The sequence below is a fragment of the Amphiprion ocellaris genome, chromosome 8, assembly GCF_022539595.1.
Source record: "Amphiprion ocellaris isolate individual 3 ecotype Okinawa chromosome 8, ASM2253959v1, whole genome shotgun sequence".
NCBI classification, from domain to species: Eukaryota; Metazoa; Chordata; class Actinopteri; family Pomacentridae; genus Amphiprion; species Amphiprion ocellaris.
The window spans coordinates 11,640,114-11,659,328 of NC_072773.1; the positions used below are offsets into that span (position 1 = coordinate 11,640,114).

The 19,215-nt window shown below is 40.1% G+C and overlaps 1 protein-coding gene across 2 annotated transcripts in view; it reads right to left on the reverse strand.

Annotated features, from left to right (window-relative positions):
- ttll10 (tubulin tyrosine ligase-like family, member 10) overlaps positions 1 to 5,260 on the reverse strand; it is a 42,775-nt gene extending 37,515 nt beyond the window's left edge. For both annotated transcript variants that reach the window (XM_055012825.1, XM_055012824.1), the window contains exon 1: positions 5,127 to 5,260. In XM_055012825.1, coding sequence (XP_054868800.1) covers positions 5,127 to 5,175 — 49 coding nt within the window. In that variant the 5' untranslated portion in view covers positions 5,176 to 5,260. The remainder of the gene's footprint in view (positions 1 to 5,126) is intronic.
- Positions 5,261 to 19,215: the final 13,955 nt, after the last annotated feature.

Genomic DNA, 19,215 nt, shown 5'->3' on the forward strand with positions numbered 1-19,215 from the left:
GTTTTCCATAAACTCACACTTTTATTCATGTGCTAGTATAATTGCACAAGTGTTTTCTAATCATCAATTAGCCTTTCAACACCATTAGCTAACACAATGTAGCATTAGAACACAGGAGTGATGGTTGCTGGAAATGTTCCTCTGTACCTCTATGGAGATATTCCATTAAAAATCAGCTATTTCCAGCTAGAACAGTCATTTACCACATTAACAATGTCTAGACTGTATTGCTGATTCATTTAATTTTATCTTCATTGAAAAAACTGCTTTTGTTTAAAAAATAAGGACATTTCTAAGTGACCCCAAACTTTTGAACAGTAGTGTATACGTTTCAAATTCACATAATGAGGATAAAATACAACTAAAACATTATGAGAAGCTAATCAACACTATGGATTCAAACGACTGATTAATTCGTTTTGGATGAAGATCATGATGGCACAGAAGTACCACTATATGCTGACAAATGTGGGCTGACATGATTTCCAAAGGTTCATTCTGCTGTTTCAGGCTTCAAGATTCCCATACATCACATATAGTGATGTGTTTCTGTACTTAGTAGTATTTCTTTGTAGCCTTTGTAAAGATGCATATTTCAGTCTTACCGCTGACATTAAACCTTTGACGTGTACAGTACATTTACTGTTATTTAGGTAATGACTGATCTCTCCCACAGAGTGTATCATGGGGTCCGTCTACAGAGCAACAGCAGGTTGTGCTAATGATGCAAGACATGTTTGTGATGTGGAGACTCTCTGGGGAGGCAGGGTTCAGGTGAAGACACCATCAGGAAGCTGCCCACAGGGGCCAGTTGCCAAGAAACACAGGCCTCCTCCATTCAGCATCCATGTGCCGTGCCACTTCCTCCATGGGTGACAAAAACAAGATAACAGACTGCAGCAGAAATCCTCAAGTGACTAAAAGAAATCCGAAGTCAGTCTCTGAAATTAAACCTGATTCACCCTCTGAACCTCTTCAATCAGTTTCAACTTTACTTGCACCTCCATGAAAACCACACGTGGCTAGAAGCAACGCAAACTCAGAAATGTCAGCAATGCAGTAATACATAGTTAGAATGCCAGAAATCCTACTAAAAAAATTAAAAACACGAATTTCCTTGTTTAACATGAAATGAAAAGGACCTAGAATCAGTATGCTCAACATTTTACAAGTTATAACATGTTACACCTGTATTAGGGAAAAGGGTCTTCCACATGCTATAGATGTTTTACAGATTACATTTTCCTAACAACTCATCTTTTTCACACTACTCTGTACATCCACTCTAGAATAGAATAGAATAGAATAGAATAGAATAGAATAGAATAGAATAGAATAGAATAGAATAGAACTTTTTTGTCATTGTAACAAGTACAACAAAATTAAAAATACAATCAGTCAATTCACAAAGTAGCCTAACTAATGTAAAAACAGGGTATAAAAAATAACTTCAATAAATAACAGATAAAACACTACAATAAATTAACTTCACACACTCGTGTACATATTCACTTCCTGATACACATTCTCATTATTGCACTTGTGATATATTGCACTTATTCCACAGTCTAACTGAACTGAGAGCAGTTATTGCTGTTCGGTAAAAACTGTTTTTGAGTCTGTTTGTCTGTGTTTTGATTGACCTGAACTGTCTATCTGATGGCAAAGGTTCAAACGGGGAGCGGCCGGGGTGAGAAGTGTCTTGTTCTGTGCTTTTTTACGACAGAATACAAAGATATTTCATCATCCTGAAGGTGTCTTCCAACAATTTGCTGCTCATAGCTTCCAATTCACCTGAAGATTTTTGTCATGTAACTGTGTGTCACCGCTGAGTAGTCATGGCTTCTCACTTGCGCTGAAGAGTGCAGTTTTTGTTTTGCATGTTACAGGATCTTGTTCAGATATTTTATTTTGTGTTAAATTTTGAATGTGACAATTTAATATAAAATGATTTTTGATGAAACATCATAATTCTAAGCCGAGATTTGACCGATTTTCCAGACAGAGCAGCACACCACCTATCATGTGTACATGTTCAGCTTCTGGCTTTAAATAAATGCTCTAAATTTGGCAATATTTAACTCACAAGTGGATTTTCGGGTTCAGAGGGTTAAATTGAGACTTAGGCTCAATATGTCATTGTCAGATACATTGCGGTTCAGTATGATCACCTACCCAGAAGTCTTCCCAGCTTCCTGCACTGCTCATCTAAAGACACGTCAGCATGTCAGAACAGATTTTCCAGTGAACTTTTTTTCTTTCTTTTTTGGGGTTGTAATGAATTGCAGCAGATGTCCCTGAGTATCAATTGTCAGAGCTCTCCTTTATAGCTTAGTGATTGTGATATTGCTATTAAAATACACAAATATTGTAATATTTTACATAATAAACAAGAAAAGCAGAGAGCACAGTATTCTGCCAAGGCTGTTCAGTTATTACATCGTTTCCGACGGATGAAATCAGAAAAGTGGCACCACAGAATGTGTCCATTTAATATAGATGTACCCACAAATAAAATGAAAAATTACAACACATGACTGTGCGCTGAGCACAGGCATGTGCTATACATGTGTACATTATGTACGGATACCGAATTGTGACCTAAACAGACCTAAATGACCTAAATATGTAGCGGGTGGCGGGAACTGATGGGACTCACAAACACCCCCACAATTTAATTTATTGTTCCTTGTATCATTTCCGATGGATAAGTCCTGATAAATCTGCAGCAGTTGATTTATAGTAGGATCGCAATCATGTGATCATCAGCTGAGTACTGGTGTAGTGTTCACTTGTCATAGTTACAGTGATGTCATGCGGCTATCTCCCAATGATACAGAAATCTTTAACAAATCCGGACTCTATCCGGATCCAGTCTATAAGCTGCATCGTTGCCAGAATCTAATGAGGTGGTCCTTGTGTCATTTCTGACTTTCCCTGAAAATTTCATCCAAATCCGTTGAGTAATGTTGCACACAGACAGAAAGACAGACAGACAAACAGAAAGACAAATGTACGCCGATCATCACATGACTCCGCCGACGCTCCCCCTCCTAGGTGAAGTAAATATCTATTTACCAGAAAGCATTTTCTCACAAACACGGGCCACTAGCTAAATTAATTAATAATTTAATCAATAAAGTGCTAAATATGTTCTGTACAATAAACAGTTGTCTTAAAAAATAGTACATGTGGCAGTTTTCAAAACAACCAGAAATTCCCCTAAAATTGCTGGATGTACTGTAGTGGTTCCCTTTCAACAAAATCATGCGACTGCTGAGATGCTGCAGCAGCTGCATCAGCCCCAACGCTGCATATTCAAACACTTATAGTAGCAGGGAATATTAACCATGTGCATATCACTATTCGCTTGTTGCACAATGTTTAAATTGCTGAATTCACATTTTACTATTAATATTTTGCCAGCAACAAGCTAAACTGTTTGTCTTCACATACTGTACATACAGCACACTTTATCCCAAGCTCTTTTATACAATTTACTTTTTTCACTGTTACCAATGCCATATTTCTGCATGACTTCATCATATAAAGCCATCCTTAAAGCATTGTTTCTCATCACTGTCTGCTGGCTATAAATTACCGCTGAGCAATGTAAAAAGGATGCAATTAAGTGAGATTTATAGCTCAGAACTATGTGCTGTTTCTTGTAATCACATAGTGGGTGCAGCCAAAATATACATCTGACCTAAGCAGGGAGGGGGGTAGCGAGATACCAGGATTTTCAACCATCCCACTCAGAAAGCACAAAGACTCACTAAAAACATTTTCTTACTGATTATGTTCAATACTTTTAGTCAAGCAGCCAATCTGCAACAAGAAGCACTGACTTTGCAGTTAAAAACTGACATCATTAGAGGAAAGTGCTGGTGACAGCTTCCTGCCTAGCTTATGTAGTGGCATGCTACATATCTTGTCTGTGAACTAAATGACTTCGGTGACATCTGTAACTTTTGTTCCTCATATAGACCGTGTTCATGTTCCTCAACTGTAAATTATGAAAAGGACTGTTGAATAGATATTTTAGAGGAAACAGATTCCCCGCTGCACTGATTACACTCTATTGTGCGCGTGTGCCTGTGTTCAATGTGTAACAAGAATGAACAAAAATACAGTGGTTTCATCTACTACAAGGAGCATAAAATGTCTTTATGTTGTGGTGAGTGGTGTTTGTACAATGTCAATTCTGTAACCATAGATAAGATATTCATTTTACATAAAGGATGAAGTAGAAGGCAAGTTGAAGATGAAGATTCCTAAATACCTACAGGCATCCCACTCTGGAACAAACCCTGCATCAGCTTACACCCAGAAGGACCCAGTCTGTGCTTCAATTAGTTCCTGCACTTTGCTATGCAAGTAAATAATCGGCACATTTCATTCTTTTCTATGAATCAGGAAGAAATGAGTATCAAAGTCCATAGGCCTAAACATTATCTCAACCTTTCACTGCACAAACCAGCCACTGTAAGAGAGCTACACATTAACACATTCAGCACACTGATTCTCTCAGCCTGAGTTTTACAGCCCTCCAAACACACCCTTTGCATTTGGGCACTGCTCTGTCAACACTGCAGACGCTAAGCTAGTTGGTTGATATGGTCGTTACAGCCAATCGAAAGGTAGCAGCTCGGCACGATACGCACCCATGTGAGCCTATGGGAGAGCAGGAACCATGGAGACCAGCTGTTCACCGGGTGATGGGTGAGGAAGTGTTGAGAGTGCAGGTAAAGCTTTTATTTTGGTAAGCAGAGTGTATCTGGTATGATGCTGGTATTTTATGGCCAGTACACTGCACACAGCTGTGTGTTCTGACCACTCAGGAGGATGCTGCCATTAAAGAGGTTCTGGATCAAAATCCTGAAATTTAGTCAAGCAGTAGAGTGATTAAAACTGCATTTATTTAGCAAATGCAGCCCCTTGATCTATTTCTTTCTTCTTACCAGGAATAAATACGAGCAAACTTTACCATCAGAGACCCTGTACGTGCCTTTGCCATGAGACAAAGCTCCCTTGTCTAGTTCCTTTCTCTGCTTCCCGTGAGGTTGGAGGGTAAAAACCCTCAATAGCTGTGGGAACACCTGCAGCTTTAACCCCAGCTGACCTACCTCTTGACGAATGCAACCTCTGGCCCAGAAGATCACCCAATCGCTCCATCTCCTCAAGACAAAGTAGGCAGAGACGGAATCTTCAGACATGTTGCCTTAACTCCTATCTCCTCTTGAATGGCTCAGAATTGGAACTTTACGCACTGTGAAACAGACTGTATTTAAACGTGCACTGGGAAAATCCAAGGAAAAGATGCTGGCAGCTGTGATGTGTGTTGAGAGGAATGCACCAGTGTTATCACTCACTGAGTTATGCAAGAATGATTCGGTGGAAACCTTTGCCTGGTACAGTATTGGGCCTCAGCCTCCTAGGCTAAACACACACTCAACGTCACACTGGTACACACACACACACACACACACACACACACACACACACACACACACACACACACACACACACACACACACCCATCCACACAGAGCCAAGCAGTTCCTGCCCTGAGGATTTTCTAATTACCCTCAGTGAATGGGAGGCAGTCGGACACACGGAGGGCCGGCTGCCTGGGTTATCTCACACACACACCCAAGACTCCCCTTTCTTCTTCAAAATATACAGTCTATTTTTAGCTTTCATCTATGGCTTTTTTCTCAGAAGGCATAAGGTGTATGGGACACATCATGAGAAGAAGAATTGTTTAGGTGCAACTTTAGAATGCAAGCCAAAAGAAAAACTTATCTGTTGGAAATCCAGTGTTAGCTTTTTAATTTGTCTATACAGGGTGTTTAATATGCAGGAAGAAATTTCTCTACTGAAATAAATAGTCAACACCGTGGCTGAGCATATGCAGCTTGAAACTGCAGTGTACCGATCACAGTCTCAGATTCACACTTCTGGGCTTTCATACAGGACAAAGCTCAGGAACCAATACTGTCAGCTTGCAAGGTGGGGCTTTATATATCAATACTCTTCTACTAATTAAATTAACTAGGAATTTGAAATCTTTAAAAGTAGCTTCTGCTTCACAGAGTAAATCCTCAGCTTATGTCCAAGGTCTCAGGTTTTCTGCGGTCATTGATTTGTGATATTTTATTTAGAAAAAACAATAGAGAGAGAAAAATGCACCATGTGAGCTGAAAATTAGGAAAAGAAAATGTAATTAATCCAAAGATCTTATGCTTTGGCCCAGAGATCCCACAGATCTGGGCCCACAGCTGGTAATACCATCTTGCTTGTGCACTGTAGTTCAATGAGTGCTGATTATGAAGGAAAGGAAAATTTCCTTCCAAAAGCTACAGTTTTATGTCAGATTACCTGCCGGAACTCATGATAATTACATTGCCTAAAACCATTTATATGTTCTGAACCAGGGTCAAACTGTATTGTATTGTATAAGTATTAGTTTGGAAAACAATGTAACTGGCAGCTAAGGCGCATTGGGACACAACACTACAGCCCTTGTTTAGGACTCAGCTGCAGTTTTGTTCTTACTGAAACCTTTTCTTTCTCTCAAATGAACCCATTGAGTCTGGAGGTTGAATGCAGTGTGGTAACAAGGTGCAGCCTCGGGCCGCCAAGCTGAATAGAGTGACAGTAAGGTGAGGAAGAGTGGTATCAGGTGAACACATGAAAGAGGGAGGTTGCTGGATTTAAGGCTTTTTGTCTTTGGGCGTTCAAAGGAGACAGCTGTCATCTGCACAGGGCCCGGCTCCATTCATGTGGGGGGGACCGCAGACAGAGATCACGCCAACATACACACACACACACACACACACACACACGTTTCTTTGAAGTGTGTATCTGGGCTTCTCTCTTCAGATTCATGCTGTTATTATCATTACTTACTATTACTTCATTCAAGTAATCATGACTGCGTATGTGTTCACATAATGACAATGTCATCCTTGTATTACTCACGTGGAATGTCTGTAACACGCATTAGGACTGGATAATGTTCTGCATTCTCATGTATCACTGGCTGTTGTGACATATTTCCGGGATTCAGACGGGCACTTTGCAGGAACCATCCGATTTTTAGGGAAATACCCTTGTTTGTTGTCCTGCCCTGTGTAACATATCGCTTAAATCTGTGTGTGTCCAGTGCAGCTAACATGTTAGCCTGGTATAGAGAAGGGGAAGCTTATTCACTGTTTTAGTAACATGAAAAATCGTGTTAATGTAGTTACACCTCCAAATACAGAGGTAAAGATAACAGATTATGGTAGATTTTGCAGTATTTCTTCAAAAACAACAATTTATTTACCTTGTTTGGTATCTCTTCAACCATAAACTGGGGCTATAATCATCATGCGGTGGTCATGGGTTCGATTCCTGCCCATGGTCATTCCCCCATTCTTCTCCCCCCTTTCCTGTCTTCCTTTCACTGCGACTGTCAAATAAAACTGCAAAAAGGCCAAAAGAAAAAGAGAAAAAGACCAGGGTATCCTTAAAATAGTCAGTGTCATCAGCTCAGTACTGTACATGCAGAAGAGTTTAGTCTTGGATGGTATTTTATCACTCATTGCCTTTTTAAAAGTAGCACAATAACACCCTAATCTAGTTACCTGCACGAACGGTTTGGCAGAATTCACATGAATGTGTCTCATGCTTCTTTCCAGATTCTTTCTTGTCTCTCACTTGGTGAGTCCATTGCTTTGCTTTGCTTGCTGTGTAAAATGGGAAAAGCTCAACTTTTCAAGTGCATTAAATCAGAATACAGTTCAAATCACTATGATTGTCTCTCCAGTGAGGACATCCCACAAACATCAGACACACTAACCGTCAGGCGCTGAGTCTTAGCTAAGTCAAGGATTTCTGGAATAAAGAGGATGTCCAACTGTGTTTGGGCTCCATCGATGGGAAGGATGTACTGTCAAAGCTCCTCCAAAGTCTGGCAGTGACTAGTTCAGTTACACCTCTGTTAATGATGAAATATAAAGATGTGGATGACGGAGATTCTCCTCATACAGAACATTAGCTTTAGTACAGTCGACTCAATTACAGTGCAGACAGTCCACGCTGTCACAAATTTTGGATTGCGTGCATGCAGTCCGAACAGACCCTCACTAACTTCGGTGGGTGACGAAATTTATATCAAGCTTACCCCTCAGGACGTGGACGTGGAAATCCTGAATTAGCCAAGGTGTGGTGCATATACACAGTGAATACCCAATTCTACGGGGGTTTACTCGATCCGTAACACAGCTACAGATACGTATCAGTGCACAAAGGACTGTGCCAAAAGGCCACAACTACACTACAACAACAACAGTGCACATGTTTGTGTTCATGCACAGAATACATAAATGAATACATAACTGTGACCTTCTATACACGTACAGAACAGAGCCCTAGTCAACAAGCAGTAGTAGTAGCATTCAGTTTAGTTCAGTTAAGCTCAATGCAGTCATTTAGGTCACTTCACATAGTAAGGTGAAAACTAGATAAAGACAAATCCAAAGATTCCCTGTGAGCAGCTCTTTGGCAATAGTGGGAAGAAAAAAGTCCCCTTCGACACGAAGAAACCTCCAGCAGAACCAGGCTCAGGGAATGCAACTATCTGCCTCGACAGGTTGGCATGAAAGCCAAGGGGAGAGAGAAGATAATAGAAGAGAGAATGCAAACAGACTGGACATGCTGTATATCTGTAACAAACTTCTATATAATGCAACAAATACAAAATCACAGCCTTAAATCTGTGTGTCTAATTCTGAGCAAAAAACTGCACACTCCAAACTCTTGACAGTTTGAAGAGACAAAAAGTGACCATTTTATTTTTAGATGAACAAATTCCAAGCATTTGGATGAATTTCAGACAGTTTGTAGCGGTTGAAAAGTGAACATGGAACAATCTGATCTTCACTTTGAAATATTCAGTTTCCCAGGTGTACAGAAAATCCTTGTCTGACACAAAAAGTTAAATCTCCATCCTCTTTTGCCTGTAGCGTCTTTCTGCTGCCTTCAATGCGTCATCACTGCAGCACCACTTCAGTTGGTATTTGCATCAGACGCAAATCAGTCAGCCACTCTGTGAGCAGGACAGACTGTCTGCCGACAGAGCTGTGGCTCAGCAAAGCATATAAACCATATGCTGGGTAGTAGTAGCAGCACTATAAGTGTTTTTTTTTTTTTTTTTTAAACATTTTCTCTATTGTTTTAGTTTACTTCAGCGCTAACAGTAACACTTTTCATTTTCCTCTATATAACAAGCTGCATTTATTTAACTGCAAAGAGATATTTTTCTCTACAAACAGAGATAAAGCAATAAATAAACACGGTATTAATTTTTTCCAGTAGCATTAAATAAGAAGTAACTAATTAGTATACACGAGCTGTTCTTCAAACTGAATCATCCAGTGATGGGTTGTATTCTACCTCCCCTTCTCCCAAACCTCACTTGTATTTTCATATGCAAATAACTTTGCATTGACTGAGTGGCTGCAGTACCAGCTGCAGGAGACAAGGCTGCTCTGTCATGCTCAGGTCTCTTCCTGACCTCTTTTGTTCAAATCCAGCCAAGATGCAAAACTGGTCTCAGCAGCAGGCATAACTAAGGCAGCACTTTATGTCTCCTACAGTTTGTACAAGGAAACTGACAGACGATGCAGCAGGAAGGTGAAATAATCAGTGAAAACAAGGCTGACCTTTTCATAAAAGATCTGAGAAATGTGTGCGACAAGTAACAGCCTCAGGATTTGTTGAAATGTGGCATAAAATTTTAAGCTGCCCTGCAAATAAGATCAGGACTTAAAGAGATTTTGATATCGCACAAGTCGGCACACCTCTGTGCATCATCACTTAAATGTCAAATGATTTAAAATTGTATCCTCATATAGTAAGTGCATGACATAAATTGAACAGTAAAGTATTTACTCTTATGTAACATTAAAAAGTACCAGTTTAGATTTACTGTAATAAAAATGCACCCCACACAATAGGAACTCATTGCAACAAAAGTCAGTACATCATTCCTTACTTCATGTGTTTATCTTTTATATCAGACTAAAACTCCTTTTCCTGGAGGGGTTGTGTTCCTCTGTCCTTCACTTTGAAATACCTCAAAGGTGTTCTGTTGGACTCAAGTCAGGCAACATACTTGGCCAGGTCATGGTTTTCACATGTTCTTTCAAACTCATATGCGATTTTGGCAGTGTGTTTCGGGTGATTATCAAGCTGGACTTTTCCTCTTCTTCAAAGCTTCTGCAGACTGGGAATCCTCTTGTCACCCAGTATTTTGTCATGCAACCTCATATCATCACACTCCCACATCTGTGCTTCACTGTCGGGACCATGCATTCACTATGGTAGTTCTAACGACTGCAATCTCACCTTCCAACAACACATCAACCAGATCACCCGGACCGCCTTCTTGCACCTCAAGAACGTCGCACGCCTCCGCAAGTCACTTTCCTTCCCTGCTGCTGAAACCCTCATCCACACATTCATCACATCCCGAATTGACTACTGTAACAGCGTTCTTTATGGTCCATCTTCAAAAGTCCCCAATAAACTCCAGTATATCCAGAACTCTGCTGTCCACCTCCTCACCCACTCCTGCTCCTGTGAACACATCACCCCTGTCCTCCAAAACCTCCACTGGCTCCCCATCCCACAACGCATCCAATTCAAAATCCTCCTGCTGACCCACAAAGCTCTCCATAACCAAGCCCCCCCCCATACCTCAGAGACCTGCTAGACCATCACACTCCCTCCCGCAGCCTTCGTTCATCTACCGCAAACCTTCTCTCCCCTCCACTCAGAACCAAGCACTGAACCTGGGGGGACAGGGCATTCTCCATATCTGCCCCCACACTCTGGAACTCCCTGCCACAACACATCCACGACTGCACAGACCTGACTACCTTCAAATCACTCCTCAAAACCCACCTGTTCAAAACTGCTTTTAACGCATAATATTAACTTATTTTTATGATGCATTTTATGACTTGTTTTATTTTTAATGTTTGATGATTTTTATGTAAAGCGTCTTTCAGTGTTTTGAAAAGCGCTATACAAATAAAATGTATTATTAATATTATTATTAACAAGATTCATGCCAGACATGATGGACCACATGGGAGCCAAACAAATTTACTTGGTCTCATCTGACCAAAGCACTTACTCTTAATGTTCACCGGGTTTCTTTTTATGTCTTTGAACAACTCATAATCTTGCAGTGTTGTGGTGAACAGCAGGCAACAATGTTTTTCTCAAATGCCATCCATATAGGTTGATGTTCTGCACTGTCCCTTACACTGCCTGAGCTGTTACAGAATCTTACATATCCATAATAATAATATCCATTTGCCAAGTACAGAGCACATGCCTGTTTCTCAAACCTAAATTTTGCAAGTAGCTCACTTTCTGTGGGGTCATTTTGGAAGCATGACCAATGCAGCTCTGATTAGTGGTGTTAAGGCTTAGTCTATATCGCTTGATTAATGCTTTAATTGTCTTTTGAATGGCTTTTAATTTCTTACCAGTTGGTCTTCCTTTTATCCTTGTGAAGTCTCACAGTCATGTTTTTCTGTTTCTCTGGCAATTCTTTTCCACGTGGAGCCATGATGCAGACATGAAGGTAGACAGTTCACAGGTCTAAAACTGAGAAACTTCTGGTGTTCATAGGTCATTTTATAAGCATGTTCAAAATCATAGATTCACTCAATTTAGTTTCACAAGTTTTCTATGTTGTGTGTCAATGATCACAAGTGTATTTACTTTTGTTGCACCGAGTTTCTACTTGCTTGTATTTTGAATATAGTCTTTCTAAGGTTTTTTTTTTTGATTGTAAGAGCAAATTTTCTTATCAACTTAGAAACAATACAATTGTTGAGAGACGGTGCCATTTTAAAACATTTAACATTTAACTGATATCTGCTGGATTAATGGTTTCCAAACAATGTCAACACCCTATTGGATATTTCCCTTTAGGTGAGGTAATCTCCAGTGAAAGGGCAATGCACACATCTGGGTGTCATTAGGCCATAATTAACCTGATACCCATCTAGTTTACCCATCTGCTGTGGTGGGTCCCTCTACATATGGTCTTTATTCCCCTATAGGAGATGTAATGACCACCTTCTTAAAAAATCTGCTGTAGTATGGGCACTCTGGGCCAAGGCAACAGCAGGCTCACTACAATGAGGGCAGGACAAGAGGGAGGGTTCACAAGTTGTGGCATAGGCAGGCTATTGAAGTGTTAAGCAAGAACACAAAGGTGCGGTTGGTCTGTGGGGAGTTAAAAGAAAGGTATTCACTGAAACATGACTGTTTAGATGACTTATTATCACAAAAATTATGCACAGACAACAGATTGTTTAGCTGGAAAACACACAAAGACACAAGCTTCTGCCACAATAATTTCACAACTAGTAGTATAGCATGAGCAAAAACACTTCAGACGAAATTAGACTGGAATCACGTACCCAGAGAGTTGAGCCAAGCTTGGCTGGTTTTGCATCAGTGGGAATCCTATCATAGCAACCAGGTGCCTGTAGTCAGCCTTAGGAGGATGGAGAGAACAGACACAAAGAAAAACAAGGAGCTCACGTCTCATCTCCTGACTGGAACAGCCATTTCAATGCAACATCCACTCAAGCTCCTATATTATTCATTTTTATTGCACCTAGGGTTTCTCAGTGCTCTGTTTGGGATACTACAAGGTAGAACAAAGCACCCTAAACCTACACATCATCAGTGAAAAACTGACTGTTGCTGCTAAATGTCTGACACTCTTGGGCTGTTGCTGATACAAAATATCTATATCCTCATATAAACATCATTTTAGACATTCAGTTGACAATACAGATTTGAAGGGACAGTGGTTTAAATCAAATGTAAACATTAAAGTGTTCTAGCAAGACAGTGATGCCTAAATAGTTCTTGTTGTGTGCACTGATGTACAGCACAGACATTTCCAGGAAGTGTCAAAGCCTTTTTGTTAAAAAGAACTTTACTCATTAAGGTCACAGAGAGTTATCTATGCCACAGTTTTCACTCTGGAGGACTTTTTCCAAATCTGAGAAAATCTCATTCACTCTCCTAGTGAGGTCTACAATACAGACTGCAGGCATGGATTTAAAACAGGGTATAATGAGAGCATTAATCGTGAAAAGTGTACAGCATGTTTTGGATCTCGGCTGCAGACAGAAACCTTTGACAGCGAATGCCGATGCTTCCTTATGTCTCTCACAATACTCCAAACTTTATGGAGATGCCATAGTAAATAGCTGGTGTGCTCCTCTAGCACGGCACACTTCAAATACTCTACAAATACAACACAAGAACTAAAAGTTTATGAACTAAGAAATCATATATGTTACTTGACAGTTGAGCCCCAGAGTGTTAGTATCCCTCAGAATGTAATTAGATGTTTTTGAGTTCTTTATTTACATACTGAAGGGTTTGTTTCTACTAAATAAATCTCCATTATAACACCAAAAAATCCTAAAAACCAAGAAGACAAAACTACACATAATAATGATAATGATAATTGATATAGCACTTTTCAAAAACAAATCACAGAGTAGGACAGGTGCAGTAGTTTACCACTGTTGCCTTGCAGCTAGAAGATCCCCAGTTTGCGTCCCTACCTGGTTCTGGGGTCTATTTGTGTGGAGTTTGCATGCGCGGCTTTTCTCTGGCTTCCTCTCACAGACCAAAAATATGCTGAGGTTAATTGGTGATTCTAAATTGTCCACTGGAGGGATGTGAGTGTGCTTGGTTGTCTTGTTTCTCTATGTAGCCCTGTGCTGGACTCGTCACCTGTCCAGGTGAGCCCTGTCTTCACTCTGAGTCAGCTGGGATAGACTCCAGCTCCCACACGACCATACAGAGGATAAAGTGGGGTATAGATAATGGAAAGTGCAAAAGTTTCCTTTGTTAAATAATACAACAATAATCAGAGTAAAACAAATTCTCCCTATTACACAGAGTTAAGATTAAAAAAAACATAAAAACAACAGAGGCAATTAAAAAGACTCATAAAAAGGGGCTACTAGTCCCGACGCAGCGGTCATGGGTTTGAGTCCGAGCCATGGTCATTTACTGCATGTCTTTCCCCCACTCTTCTCTCCACATTTCCTGTCTCTCGCTCCACTGTGCACTATGAGAGGTTTAAATGAAGAAAAAGAGCTGGCCTGACAGATCTTCCTCCACAGGTCATTTGAGAGTCGAGGTTGTGCTGAAATGCCGAGTCTGCTTTGTTTCGTCTCAACCTCTACCTGAGGACCTCAGGCTGCATACAGGCTCCTGTCAGCACTACAGACAGGTGAAAAAACCTGAACCTTTGACCCCTACAGAGGGACGATCTGATTGCCCTGTTATGCTGTGGGAGGCCTTTTGCTGGAATGGTTTGGTCCATGAGTCTCCTTTCAGGAAAGACGCAGTGCAAATGAATACAGAGTTGCTCTGAGTGATTGTTTTCTTTCCTGCTAGGAGTGCGCTCTTTCAAAGCAATGCCTCCATCCATCGGGCACAAAGGATCTCTAAATGTTGTGAGTCCTATAGAATGGCCTTTACAGTCACTATGTCTCAACCCAGTTGTACACCACCATCAGATTTTGGACTGTCATGTTAGACAGCATCTCCGCAACTATCATTAAAATACCAAATGAAGGAATATCATTTGGGGGTGTGGTGCTCAACCCTCCAGCAGAGTTCCAGAGATGCAGCTGGTCCACTTGGGTACATGAACTTCACCTTTACATTCTGTTCCTCCTCATTCCTGTCAGTGGGGAATCCAGTCACTACCTGTCCTCAGTCTGATATCTGTTAGTGCCAATAGTACAAGTTCTGTCACATCCCAGCTCCAGCTACTATGAGGAGGTGAAGACAATACAAGCTTGATATAAAGACCAACAGAGATATTAAAATAGCTTTTGAGAATTTTCTTTCTGCAAATAAGTGAAACACATAACGCCACTGAGGAATAAACACTAGTTTCCAGTGACTTCTGTAACTCCTAATTGTCTATGATGGAATCATTGAGATTGAGTCGCATTTGTCACAAAAAACAATCATGCATTTTAATTCTTTCATAAACTTATTAAAGGTCTTCTGGAAATATGACAAAATCTGCAGGGTAAAAAATATACATGCAGACATAGTAATATTTTGCCAAATGTCACTTGTCCATTCTCACCTCAACCAGCTGCTTCTAGTAGCCGTCCACAAGCTTCTGGTTGAATCTTTCACTCCTCTTGACAGAATTTGTGCAGTGTAACTAAATTTGTTGGTTTTCTGACACAGATTAGTTTCTTCGTCACAGTCCATAGGTGCTTGATGGGGTTTAACCATTTCTTTACCACTTTTGATGTGTGTTTGGGGTCATTGTCTTACTGAAACATCCAACTGTGTCAAAGATCAACCTTCTGCTGATGATTTTAGATTTTCCTTCAGAATGTGAGATAATTCTCCTTCTTTATCATTTCATTTACTTTGTGTACAGCTCCAGCAAAACATCTCTGGAGCATAGCACTGTCACCACCATGCTTGATGGTAGGTTTGGTATTCTTGGTGTTAAGGGCCTCACTTTCTCTCCTCCAAACATAATGTTGGTTAATTGTTGCCAAATAGCTCAGCATCTCAAAAGAAGTGTGCAAACAATAACAAACTCTGAGCAAAACCTGAAATGGTTAAAAGTTAGACTGGAGCTGTTGATTGTGTCTGTGGAATGTTGGATGATTAGAAGAGAAAACTCTTGTCACATCCTTCTTTCCTTGTTAATCTCCCTCATCGTCTTAGTTTACAAGTCTGACCTGGCAGATCTGACTTTTTAAAATTCTGCAGCCCAGCACAAAGAACTTGCATCTCCTATAAACAGCATCTGCTCTTATTCCCCTGATATGTTAAAAATGTAAGATGAAACTCGGGTTTCCCGTTGGGAACACTGCTTTTCTGCGCTCACAAAACAATAGCAGCAACTCCCTCCAGCAAAACAGGACATTTTACTGGCACAAACTACATCAGCAGATCCTCAGCAAACTGTTCAGCTGCTGTGGATTTTTTGTTTGTATGTGGAAAGAGAAGCAACCGATGCAGTGCAACTTGTTGATGGGACAACAGGTGTTTAGTGACAGTGTAAACAAAGCCCTCTTGAATTGCTTGTTTCTTCCACCAGCATCAGAGTTTACTCACTAAACCCCAAGCTACATAAAGTTTACCACATTTTATGGTATTTTCCACCAAAGCATTTAAACCTGATCAGCATAAAGAGTTCAGAGAGCAAAAAGGCCCAAAGACTGATAAGACATTATTACGGCATGTGACAATAGAACAGCCTGAATAGCTTAGTAGGAGAACTGGCTTTGAGCTTCATGTTTTTACAAATATGTATTAGAGTTTGTCTTACACTCCAGTGATAAAACTCAGGGATCAAATGAGGCCCTCCTGACTCAGGGAGCCACACCTTGTAACAAACAGCTGAATCATGGACCTGGCAGCAGCTTTGTGAAAGTCAGGCTTCCACAGTCAGTGCATTTACATGTATGAATCAGATTAAGGGTCCAGATGAGGCTCTAGATGATAAAGTATTTAGAATGGCAGAATTATCTTTGAATGATTGGTTGATGTAAAGTTTCATCTGAATGAATTAAACAAAAGTAGTTTTGGAATCAGCCGTGGATGGTACTTTGTCTTCCAAAATAACATTGTAAAGGTTATTTACCAATCTCACGCATGTGCTAATACCTTTTTGAAGGTATGTGATTGTAAGAATTTAGAAAAGTCTGTTAAACAACAGTCTTTCAGGTAGACGCTACAGGACACAGAGTCAAAACCAACAGACTCAAAAACAGCTTCAATCCCCAAACTGTCAAATGTCTGCTCCCTCCCACCTGAATGACAATACCACACACCTACAAGTGCAATATTTATGTCCGTGCAATCCATATTTCATGTCCAATAATCATGTGTAAAGCAGGTCCGTTTCCATACTGTATATTTGCTCTTATGTTGTATATATTTTAGGGTGTGTTATATAGTCTATTTTCAATGCTGCTATTCAGAGAGTATCAAACCGATTTTCATTGTATTCTTTAACAGTGACAAAAAAGATCTGTTCTATTCTATTCTATTCTATCCTATTTCTCTGCAAAACATTTAAAAAGAATGTCTGTAAATATTGTTTTTGCACTTTATTTAAATTAGGACATTTTGCTGTATATGTAACCAGTCATTGATTTTTTTAAAAATGATTTTCTACAGTATTCTCTACCACATTTTCTTTAAACTGAAAAAGAAAGCTGAAGAATTCTCTTTGTAATATTTATCAAACCCCTGCTCTCCACCATAACGTGCAAACACATGGGGGTTTTTTTTGGTTTGTTTTCTTTTTTTTGCCAGCAAACGAAAGGCAATTATTTGTGACCTTTGGTTAGTGTAAACAATGCAAAAGAAATTCGATAGAACTCCTGCCTTCACATTTTTCATTTACCGAGTTTTCACCCCTCAAGTACACTACCGTTCAAAAGATTGGGGTCACTTGTCCCCAGCATTTCTTTCAATGAAGATAACATTAAATGAATCAGAAATACAGTCTAGACATTGTTAATGTGGTAAATGACTATTCTAGCTGGAAATGTCTGATTTATAATGGAATATCTACATAGAGGTACAGAGGAACATTTCCAGCAACCATCACTTCTGTGTTCTAATGCTACATTGTGTTAGCTAATGGTGTTGAAAGGCTAATTGATGATTAGAAAACCCTTGTGCAGTTATGTTAACACATGAGTAAAAGTGTGAGTTTTCCTGGAAAACATGAAATTGTCTGGGTGACCCCAAACTATTGAACGGTAGTGGATGTCTTCCAGACGTCAACAAGCAGCATTCACATGCAAACTTACTGCAGCATAACCTGTTTTTTTTTTTTTTCACAGTAATTAGGCAATAGTGTAAACATAGTGAGTGCGTCAGCCAACCAGTAAAACCTGCTGACAACCTGAGGCTGGAATCTGAGGCAGCATGAGACGTGTCAGTCAGTGGATCCTGCTTCAAGCTACCTGAATCACTACCATCATAACGGGGGGGTTCTGTGCTTCCATTGCGGGTCAGCTTTCCTACTGGGGTTCACCACACAATGACTTTCCACTGGAACAGAAATGTACAGTACTGGAAAATAAGAGGCACAAACTGAAAAATTAACAGGAGAGAAGGTAAACGCTGATACCCAGATACAGGGAGAGTACTGAGGAAAAAGAAGGCTTGACAGGAAGAGGCAGCCTCAGCTCACATGGGGGTAAACAAGGAGGCAATTATCATTTACATCTGACTTTCAGCTCCACATACAGTCCACTAAAGAAAATGAAGTAGATATCAATCATATTGTGTGGGTCTGTGTTTGTGTGTGTTTTATCCAACGCGATGAGCTCCATCAATTACTTGTGTATTGTGACAGAATGTGGTTTACTGGTCTAATAATCAGCATAGCCCACAATAGGAGGAAGCTGCATGTGCCACTAGATGGTGCTCTCACCCTGTCCTGTCCACAGTAGCTCAGCTCGTAGAACTCACAAGGGGTGAACAAAATCATATGAACATCTAGCTGCAAATGTTGAAAATCAGGTAAAAACAGATCAAAGATATTCTAAACTTATTTTAATGTATTCATTATCTAGAATATCTAATGTGATTTCTATTTCTATGATGTCATCTTTCATCATTGCTGTAGCATTTTGTAATGGCAAGTCTTAATTTTTCACTATATATTTATTCTCTGCTGGAGAATTTATACCCACTAAGGAGCCTTTCATGTACGTCATCTGTCATTCAAAGGACCCACCCTAATGCTTTATCTACAAATTGAATAAATGTGAACATAGAAGACAATATTGGTCCATTCTATTTTACCACCACTTGTCCTTGCATCCAGATTACTATATGACTGTGACAGCAGGCTTTCAATCTAATTTCAGCCAACAGATATAATGTGTAAGTAAGTGTATGTCTTCAGAGAGGACATCGCTGCTAAAGTGCTGTGTCATGTGCCAGCGACATCTGAGCCGTAAGACAATTAGGACTAAGATGTAGCACACGGCAGCGTTTAACTGAAGATGCTGCTCAGATACAGTGTAACTAAATAGGCTACAGCAAACTCAACCTGCTCACCTGCTGTTTGCTGGAACTGAGAAGGATTTCAAGTGGGGTATG